This window comes from Polyodon spathula, chromosome 2 (genome assembly GCF_017654505.1).
Source record: "Polyodon spathula isolate WHYD16114869_AA chromosome 2, ASM1765450v1, whole genome shotgun sequence".
Lineage (NCBI taxonomy): Eukaryota > Metazoa > Chordata > Actinopteri > Acipenseriformes > Polyodontidae > Polyodon > Polyodon spathula.
Genome location: NC_054535.1, coordinates 95241137 through 95251320, shown reverse-complemented (window position 1 = coordinate 95251320; position 10184 = coordinate 95241137). Strand labels below are relative to the sequence as shown.

Sequence of the window (10184 nt, the reverse complement as noted above, 5' to 3'; positions counted from 1 at the left end):
TTGTGCAAGACGATGATAGTTTCCATATCAAGTACAACCAACATGACTCTGAAGCCTGTCTTGGCTTTGTAACACTGTTTTCACAGATCTAAAGACCTTGATATAAAGCGTGACATTTAAAGATAGCTAGGTTTTTAAACATATTGGGAATTATTTTTTTGTCCAAATATGGGGAAACATGTACATATAGTTTATTGAAAGAAATTAATACAATCAAAACTGGGTTTGCAAATATCAATGTTTTAAAATCATTATTTTTGTATTTAGTGTAACAATTTATTTATTTATTTTTTAATATAAAAAGTGCCAATGCAAATTTATTTGAAACATTTGCTTATACAACTATGGCCAAAAGTTCTGCAGCACCCTATAGAATTAATTTTGCTTTTTAAAGCCGAATGAAATCTTCTGAATAATGTTACATTAACATACATTAAAATGTGAGTTTTAAACCTAACATGAAACACTGTACTCTTATTATGGCTTCCAGTAGACCTTTGCAATATTATTTTGTAGTTTCTGTGATTACATGATAAATAAAAATCTAAATTTATATATATATATATATATATATATATATATATATATATATATATATATATATATATATATATATATATATATATATATATATATCTATATGATGTAAAACTTTTGGCCATAGCTGGACATTTTACCTTCTAACCAGCATTAAACATAAAAATGGTTATTTTGATACACTATGATCTCATTCAGACCTTGTAAGAAATGACTCACAATTTAAATTTGGTTGCTTTTAACATTTTGTCTTGAAGGTCGCAATGTTGACGACCAAAAAATAAAATAAAAATCTTAGTCAAAATAGTGAAAAGGGAACGGTTTCCTCCAGGAAAACAAAACACACAAAAAATAAACTAACCAAAACAAATCTGGCATAGAAAGCCACCACAAATGAAGTTAACACATATATAGTCTCTCAAGTTAGGTGGTTAAAAGAGGGAGCACCAGTCAAATACAAGGAAAACATGCATTTATATATTCCCACAGAAAGCTCAATATACATATTTGATGGTTTCAATATTAAACATTTAAATGCACTGCTTTCTAACTTGATAATTTTTTTTCTTCTTAAATCAATCGATTAACAAGAGTCAGAAGGTGAAAGGGAGATATCTGTAACTACAGCCCTTAAATTTCAAAAATAACCTTTTCAATCTGAAGGAGCTCCTAGTGGCATCTATACAAAACAGTAGCAAGGATCATTTTAAAGTTTGTGGGATCAGCCCATCAAAACGCAACTCAGGACTTATTAAAAACCAAAACACAGAAACCGTGACAATCTTCAAGGATGCAAAAATGAATACAAGCATATAAAAGAATTTAATTGAGTGTGGATCCACTCTGGTTAAGTTAATACCTTTTACTGTTTTTGTATAAAAAGGAAGAGATTTTGGGGTTCATTTTAAAAAGGAAGTCTGGTATCTCTAAATGTGTATTACGATAGTTTATTGTAACATTCACATGCATTAAAAATGTAATTTACAAAGCAGTAGTTGATATTCGCCTAATTGTGAAGATATCTGTACCCCCAAAATACACCCTTCTAAACCATGAAATACTAGGTACCTGCGCACCCACCATTACTGCACTTTGCTTTATGATAAAAAAATAAATAAAAACAAAAACAAAAAGTATATTAGAAAAGTCAAAAACAGAATATAGTTTTAGATTTTTTTAGTCATTAGTGTTAAAATAGAATCAGTATTTTTTGTGTGCTGGAAAATAGTCACTATATCGATTTTCCTTTTTTATCTAAACCTGTTGCTCAACATGTGTGCATAGATCAACTTTTGGTGACGAAACCCACCAGATCCACAAGTCAAAAGATGCACACAACTCTTCAGCATATCTATTAAATCTAAACAAAACAAAACAAAAATTTAAGTGCTAAAATAGCGGTTGTTTATTTAAAAAAAAAAAAAAAAAAAAAAATCAAAATCTAAATAAAAAACAGTGCTCTAAGTTGAAACACTGATGAGCTTGTTGCAGGGTGTCATTTCTATTGCATCAATGCTTGCGTCTTCCTATTTGTTCCAGTGTCTTGTAAGAGTAAGACAAACAGCAAGGCCCTGTTCACATGATACGTGTGAAGGAAAACAGCAAGAGCCTGAAACCAAAGCTCAAAATATTGTAATTTCTACTTGCAGCTTCAGTTTGTCCTAAAGGACTATGGAGATCGAAGACTGAATACGTCATTTTGTTACGACATAAATTTGTAGAAGTCTGTTCTAACTGGCTCCTGCATCCTGCGGGCTCGGCAGGGCTCAGTCCAGAGGCTGCGGGTCTGCGATGGGCATGGTGTGCAGAACCTCATCTAGAAGCTGCAGGGCACGGTGCAGGTGAATCTCGATCCAGCACGGGGTCTCCTTGATGCTCTGTCGTGGGTAGTCTGGCCCCCAGCCTTTGACAAAGCTCATTCGGAGGATGCACAACCGCCGCAAGTCGTCCACGCCGATCCCAGCAGCAGCAGACAGACCTGTATAAGAAACAGACAGAACTGGGTTAACCAGCTGGTGTGAAGGATATAATTAGATTAACACAATGGTACTCAGGAGTTGTGTTATTTATTTTTTTATGAGAGCATTTTACCAGAACATCCGTCAATTTGGACAATGAAGTTGCTACCTCGTGATAGGGCTTTGATTGGGTTAGAATTCATATTTAACAGGATTTTACAAGTGTCCTATACTAACTTTTATACCAAAGTGTTTGGATACCTAATAAGTACATTTTGTGTTATAAATATGAATTACTGGTATTCAGTTCACATGTGTAATCTTGTTTATTGGTACACAGTGTATTCAAAAGAGAGCTTTTTACCACTACCATCTGTTCTTATATGGACAATAATATTTTCCCTTTTTCTTTTGAGTTATGAACACTAGCTAGTTCCTGTGGCCTCACATTCCAGAGTTGTATATGCTACATATATTTTATTATGGGTTGTTTAGGGCAAGCATATGGCAATTGCTAAAGCAGGGGTTGCAGTTCACAACCAAAGTTCACAATGCAAAACAATAATCCAGTTATTCTACATTAACAAAACTGTGTGCATCTTGCCAAAGCTGTTATTCATAAGTTTTTTTTTTGTTTTTTTTACACAAGTAAGCAGCTCTAAGAAACCGAGCAAACCTTGCCGTTGTGAAGTTAGTTTTAGTAATTGCAAGCCGACAGAATTGGGCAGGAAAGTAAGTGCATGCAAGTGTACTTACTGAGCATGCATTAATTACAAATACATGCAAGTACCACCAATTGGCACAACCAATAACAATGGCATATCTGCACAGTGCTGCACCTCAGATTCCCACATGTAGTTTATTAAAAGGAAAGTGTTAAAAAAAATGTAAAAAATCAAGTACTGTTCTTTTGAAGGTAAGTATTCCCTAAGGCAGTTCAAAATACTTGCCATGTCAGAAGTACTGGTTTACTGTATATAATACTATATATGCTGAATAAAACAAATTAACAGTATAAACTTAGTTGCAGGAAGGACCAGTCAAGAGTTGTTTCCTGTTTTACACCATTAAAATTTGGTCTTATTCCTTTAAAAAAAAAAAAAAAAGAAGTGTAATTGCCTTTGTGCTTGCTGCTAAATATGGTCCATTGAGTTAGAGGGGGAAGTTTATATTGGGGCAAGTTTTGCACTTGCTTCACTTCGGGTACAGTATTTTATATCCTTAACAAGGGCTGACAGTGCGCAGAACAATGGGGAGAGTTATATAAGCAAAAATATTTTCATTACCTTTACGATTTCAGATGCGTGCCTTTGAAGTAAGAGGGCACTGTCAGCAAAAGGACTGCGACTCATGTCTTTTTACACACAAATGAGTTACTTGACTTGAAAAACCTCCTAATGGCAATGAAATTCCTACTTTGTCTGATTTAATGAGTAGTATACAACAAGCTTCAACATGGAACTGAAAATGTGTTTCAATAAACAGTATTCTGTTATTCTGAAAAACCACTGCCACAGATTATTACTAGTGCTTAACATTTTTAGTGTTGGACATTTCCATGCCAATACATGTGTAAATGTTTGTGTAAATTGACAAGTTGCAGCTTGATTTCTTTGAGATTAAATATTAAAATTAGATAAAATACACATTGGAAATAGTGTAGATAACTTTGTCTGAAAAAACTAAGTTGAAGAAATTTTATCTGGTACAGAAGTGTACGCTCTCTCTCTCAAACATGACCCAAATAGAACATGGCAAAACATGATGACTTACAGGGTGTTTCCTAACAGCATTGTCACATTTACGTCTAATTCAATTGATTATTCTAAATCTAGAAAACGTAATTATCGTTTTTTTTTTTTTTGTTTTTTTTACCACTGTAGCAATAGATTCTATATTCGAGATCAGTTTTTTTAAATGCACTACATTCATATCAGTGTCTGCCCACACTTACGACGTGAAAGTTATTATTTCACCTCTTTAGGAAGGAATAAGTGTTTTTTTTTGAGAGCCAATTTATTACCTGTACTATTTATTAAAACGTGTTTTTGGGGATGCAGGATTTTGTTAAAAATCACTAATGAAGGTTTTAAATCTTGTGTCCTGAATTTTGTCCACTCATTTCTACGTTTGTAAGAACCAGGAAGTCTGTTGTAGTAAATCCAAAAAGGTGCCATCCCTTATACATTATCTAGGGCATTGACCCATGCTCTTTGACTTCTGACTGAAGAGTCTCTTCATTTTGCTTCAGTGTTATTATTGTTATTGATCTGTTGACATCTGTCCTTCATGTTGCGAACGTGATTGTGGTTAGGACCTATCACTTACTTGAAGGGTATAATTATTCAGTGCATTATATCTTCCATCTTTCTAGTTTTATAAAAGGTAAGTTTCTGGATTTTTACAGCAAATTTGACCAAGACAGATGAAGCGTGTGTTTCAGTATATCTTGCAAAAAAGCTGTGTGGATGGAAGTGTATGCCTTTCCATGTAACCATGGTAGTACTAATCCACTTGTAGGAAACTTTTCTGCCTTGATCTATCCTATTTATCTATGTTATGCAGAAGTGTTGCTTATATTACACATTTTATATTACTGTTTGATAAGCACTGTAAGTCTGTGATGGAGAAACGTAATTCTCTCTCTGACTGTAGTAAGACGCTGTTTTTCCATCACTCAACCAGAAAGCAGTTCCCTTTCAATTAGAATGACAACCATTACCGATTATAAAGATCCAACCTGTCCGTCCAAGCCTTGCAGGAAGACAGATGCGATGCTCAAACAAGCTTACGCATCGGCAGCGCTGTCGGCCCGAGCAGCAAATGCCATGGCCATACTGGTGCTCTACCAGAATCAGTTGGCAGAGAGCCTGCAGGTGAGGGCTACACAGGCAGACACGGGGGAGTTTCAAGCGGTGGGTAGGGCGATGACCGACCTAATATGGGAGTTACGTCAGGCATCAGGGAGATCGCTGGCAGCACTGGTAGCCGCCCGTCGGCATTTGTGGCCGACACAAGCCAAGGTCAAGGAGACCGAGAAGGTGGCGCTACTGGACGCCCCCATTACACTGGGGCAGACTTTTGGGGCGACCATTGATGTAAGCCTTGAGAAGTCCCACAAGGCCATGGAGGTCGCCTTTTTGCTTACCGTCAGCGCCCAAGTTGACATGGGCAGCCTACCGGGGTGAAAGGGTATGAACATCGCCCTCCACCCATAGCCAAACAGGCAGAGGCAGGAAAGGCCCAGCGGCAGGGGACCACCACAGGCCAGGGGTAACCGGTTCTCCGGCTGGAGACGAGGCCAAGGCCTAAGAAATACCTATCCACTCCCAAGCCCAAGGGAGACCGCCCCAGAGGGGCCCCGGCTGCCACCAAACCCCCCCACAACCGGACTGACCAACGGCAACAATCCATGGCAAGGCTGCACCCAGCACTCCTGGGTGCTATTGACAATGAGACATGGATACACTTTACAATTCCGCATAGGTCCATCACCCTTCAAGGGTGTGCTCCCCACCACCGTCGAACCAGCGAGGGCGATACTCCTTCAACAGGAGATTGTCAATCTTCGAAGGAAGAACACTGTATGCTTGGTAAGTCAGCGGCTTTTACTCCAGATACTTTCTGGTGCCCAAAAGGGACGGTGGTTTCAGACCAATTATGGACCTCATGGTCCTCAACTTATTCCTCAAAACAGAGGAAGTTCAACATGTTGACAGCACAGCGTATCCTCCAGTCCGTCCAACTGGGCGACTGGTTCACATCAATTGACCTGAAAGATGCCCACTTTCACATCCCGATCTGTCCCGCGTACAGAAAATATCTGCATTTCGCCTTTCAAGGCAATGCGTACATATTCTGCGTGCTGCCATTTGGCCTCTCGCTGGCGCCCCGCACATTTTCAAAGTGCATGGATGCAGCACTGGCTCCACTCAGGCTGTGGGGTATTCAGATCCTAAACTATCTAGACGGTTGGTTGATTTGCAGAGGTGCACACAAAACAGGTCATAGATCATGTGTTGAAGTTGGGGCTCTCAATACATCAACAGAAAGCAACTTCGTACTGAATCAGTCCACAGTGTTCCTTGGGATCAAACTGAACTCTGAGCATGCTTGCCTCACTGTCCTGGACGCACAGAAACTTGCGTTCCATCAGGGCAGTTCACCTCCCCGGTGTAGACAACAAGTGAGCAGACCTCCTGTCCAGAGGAGCTCCAGACAGCTCGGAGTGGAGGCTGCATCCTCAAGTGGTGGAGCAGATTTGGGAGAGGTTTCGGCCGGCACGAGTTGACCTCTTTGCCACAGCCAAGTCCACTCATTACCCCCTACGGTTCTCCATGGAGAGAGACAGGGGTCTGGAGCCACGACAGCTTTGGTACAGCTTTCCCCATTCGGTAATGGTTGTCATTCAAATTGAAAGGGAATGTTAAGTTATTACCATAAACCTGGTTCCCTGAAAGAGAATGACAACCATTACCCTTCGAGGTAGTGTCCCCAGCTGACCTCTGTTTTCGAAAGAAAATGGCGATGTGCTACTATGAGGATGTCCCTCTTCAGCAGGAGGTGGGCGGGACTTCCCCCTCACAGCAGGGCCCTGATAGGGTAGCTTTTGTATATTTGCTCAGAGATACAGTCAAAGAGGCTCTTCCCATTCAGTAATGGTTGTCATTCTCTTTCAGGGAACCAGGGCTATAGTAAGAATCTAACGTTATCCGCCTACAGTAGCTTTACAGACAAAACTGCACACTAAAAAACGATACTTTTTTTTTTGTAAATGGACAGATAAAACTACCCCATAAATTTGTTTATTCAATCTATTTGCTTGTCAGGATTCAGGGAATGGCATAAATGAAATCTGCATTTGTTTGTTTGTTTATATATATATATATATATATATATATATTTTTTTTTTTTTTTTATCTTTTAAAGTATTCTTTGCTAATGAAAATGCTTATGCATACAGGGGTTGTGAGTTTTAAGATTAACAATTAGCTATAAACACGGTGCTTACCATTGGATTTAAGGAGCGCAGGTAATACATGTCTGCTTGTTCTGTGGCAGGCTGTTGTCTGTATGGAAAGGGGAGTGAGCTCCTGAGGCTCATGCTTGATATGCACTGTTCTTTCAGGGCTGTGCTTACCTTTTCCGTAGAGGGGACGTTTAATAATGTTTAACCCTATTTTAATAATGGTAAAATTTAATAAGGGTAAGATTTGAGTTTATATTGAAAGGAATGTGAAGCAAAAGCACTCTTACTGAGTAAATAATAACAACAATAATCTGGATTAATGTATAATTATTATGGCTATTTGCCCAGTAATGACTTTGCTGGGGGATGGACCTACCTGAGATAAGGTATAAAAGAGGTCAGTATAAGGCGCTCTGGGTGGGCTGGAAGTTAGTACTTGACCTCTGTGGTAGTGTAGTATAGAAGGATCTGCCAATGTTTTTTTTTTGGTTTGTTTTGATCAAGGATCATTGTAAATAGTTATTTGTTGAAAGAACAAGCTTATTTTTGTTCACAAAAAGTATTTCTTTCTTTAAACTGAATTTTTGGTTGTGCGTCCTCCCTGTTTAACATCAGCCACCCAGCACACCCAAAGTATCCTTGTATAAAGCCGTCTGATAACTGTGTGCAAGCAACCAAACTTGATTAAAAGCATCATAAGGAATACGTTGGACTTCCATATTTGACTGTTTTTCATAATGAAATGTCAATAAACAACAAGTCATGCACAAAATGTTAACAAATCTAATTTCTGGGGCTCTTTTCATGTCTTGTGTCCGTCCTTGTTTGCAGCGTTTCCATGCACGGAGCTTGAACTTCAAGTGCCTGCAACATGAAAAGTGATCTTCCCTTTAATAATTCTGTCACTGAGACTCTAGAGCATATGCTAAGAGGGGGGTGAACATCACATCATGAACTTTATTTTTCAAACTTTGTGTTACACACGTGTACCCCGTTAGCATGGAAACGCCCCGTTGGTGTTGAACTTAATCCCGTTCATGGTCCTGCAGCAACATGAACCTACTAAAATTCCTTATTTAAAAAAATAAATAAACCACCATCTGATTCTCTCTCGCCTTTTTTTCAATGCATATAATTTAACTAATAGAGAATAAAAACAAACTAAACTACCTACCTAGCCTTGTATATTTAACACATGTTTTGTAGTCTCCACAAACTGTCCAGCACCTACTGTTGCAGTCACACCAGTGCTAACTTTAGCTGTTGTAAATAGTGCAGTGCAGACTACGGGTCAAACCAATGTTCATGTAGGGTCCAATTTCTTTGGCATCTCTACAGGAATCGTAGGAATGGACCCGGGAGAGCCCATTTTGGAAGAATTCCGTCTACAGGCAGAAAACTTTCACCCATGTATAATTTTCATTAGTTCTAAAATATACATGGCAGGCCTCTTCATGACTCAAGGACTTCTACTTAGGATCCATCTCAAGCCTCCACTACATCCCCGTTGCCAGAGATATGTACTCTGGTAGGAGCAACAAGTTCATTGAAAACATTTCATGAGATAAGATTCAGGCAAGTGGTTCCTAAAATATAGCCTTAAAATGACATATAAAGGATATTTCTGCTATAATCCAAAATACAACAACATCTGGGCAATGAGGATTAGCCCTGAAGAGCTCAATGAACTAGTAGACTAAAATAAAATCACAGTAGAGTGAATATAAAACTTACTGATAGCTGGAGCGATTCCCCCAACAGATCCCGGTCCAGGGATATTACCAGCCACTGCTGCAGCCTGAGCAGCAGCTGCAGCCTGCGCTGTGGCAGCTTGCTGTTGCATCTGCCGATGGCACTGCCGCAAGTCAAACACCTACAGTGGGAGAAAACAAGGCCAAATTTTGACTTTGAGATTCAAAAAATCTCTTAAATATTTCTATGATTAAACACACAAAACAAAATACAAAAATGGTCTGGGAAGGCGGCGCTGTATGTCAAGCGTAAATAGAATTGCAATGTCAGCAGTGCTGGTGTCCAACTAAATTCTGATCCATTTTAAAACCACAAGTATTTTTTGCATACCTTCCAGGCACAGCAGTCCAAGAGCACTCATTCTAGAACTGACGGAGGAATCAACCCCTGCCATGCATAAACTGAACTCCTAACCCACTGAGCATGGCTTACCACCACGACAACATTAAGATGGAAGCAAAATGATTCTAGTTATTAGGCAAGAGACTTCCAGAATGGTCTTCGCATGAATCATAACCATTTGCACACAGTAAGAGTGAAGTTAAATTTGTTCTAGGGAAAATAAATATGGTTTGGTCAAGTCCCCAAGAAGCAAACCAGAGAACGAAGAGAAGTTATTGTTGATCATTTTAACAATGGAAGGCAACAAGCCGAGATTCGACCTGTGTGCCAGCAAGATTAAAAATCAAGTGTGGCCTAATTGATTTTATTTTTACATCAAGGATTTACCTTTTCTTGCCAAGTCACACAAGTACCAGTACTCAGGAAATACAACAATCTCATTTTAAAAGGCACTATCAAACCAACAGTATAGTTTAGGATCATCTTCATCACCATCAGATCTGAGCCAATGCAGGTATAACATTTGCTACTCGCTATGCTACTTACACTGGAAACATTAACTCGTTCAAAACTACCAGAAGCATCTGCGAGTGTTGGAAACATTACCAGTCCCTAGTGCATTCATT

The 10184-nt window shown here is 38.9% G+C and overlaps 1 protein-coding gene across 3 annotated transcripts in view; it reads right to left on the bottom strand.

Moving 5' to 3' along the window:
- Positions 1-638: 638 nt before the first annotated feature.
- The window catches only part of LOC121304289 (mothers against decapentaplegic homolog 4), a 29024-nt gene continuing 19478 nt past the window's right edge, over positions 639-10184 (bottom strand). For 2 of the 3 annotated variants that reach the window (XM_041235340.1, XM_041235349.1), the window contains exons 11-12: positions 9199-9337; positions 639-2515 (exon numbers count right to left, since the gene is read on the bottom strand). In XM_041235340.1, coding sequence (XP_041091274.1) covers positions 2304-2515; positions 9199-9337 — 351 coding nt within the window. In that variant the 3' untranslated portion in view covers positions 639-2303. Of the gene's footprint in view, positions 2516-7443; positions 8329-9198; positions 9338-10184 lie in introns of those variants that run through there. The other variant, XM_041235359.1, reaches the window with a different exon arrangement.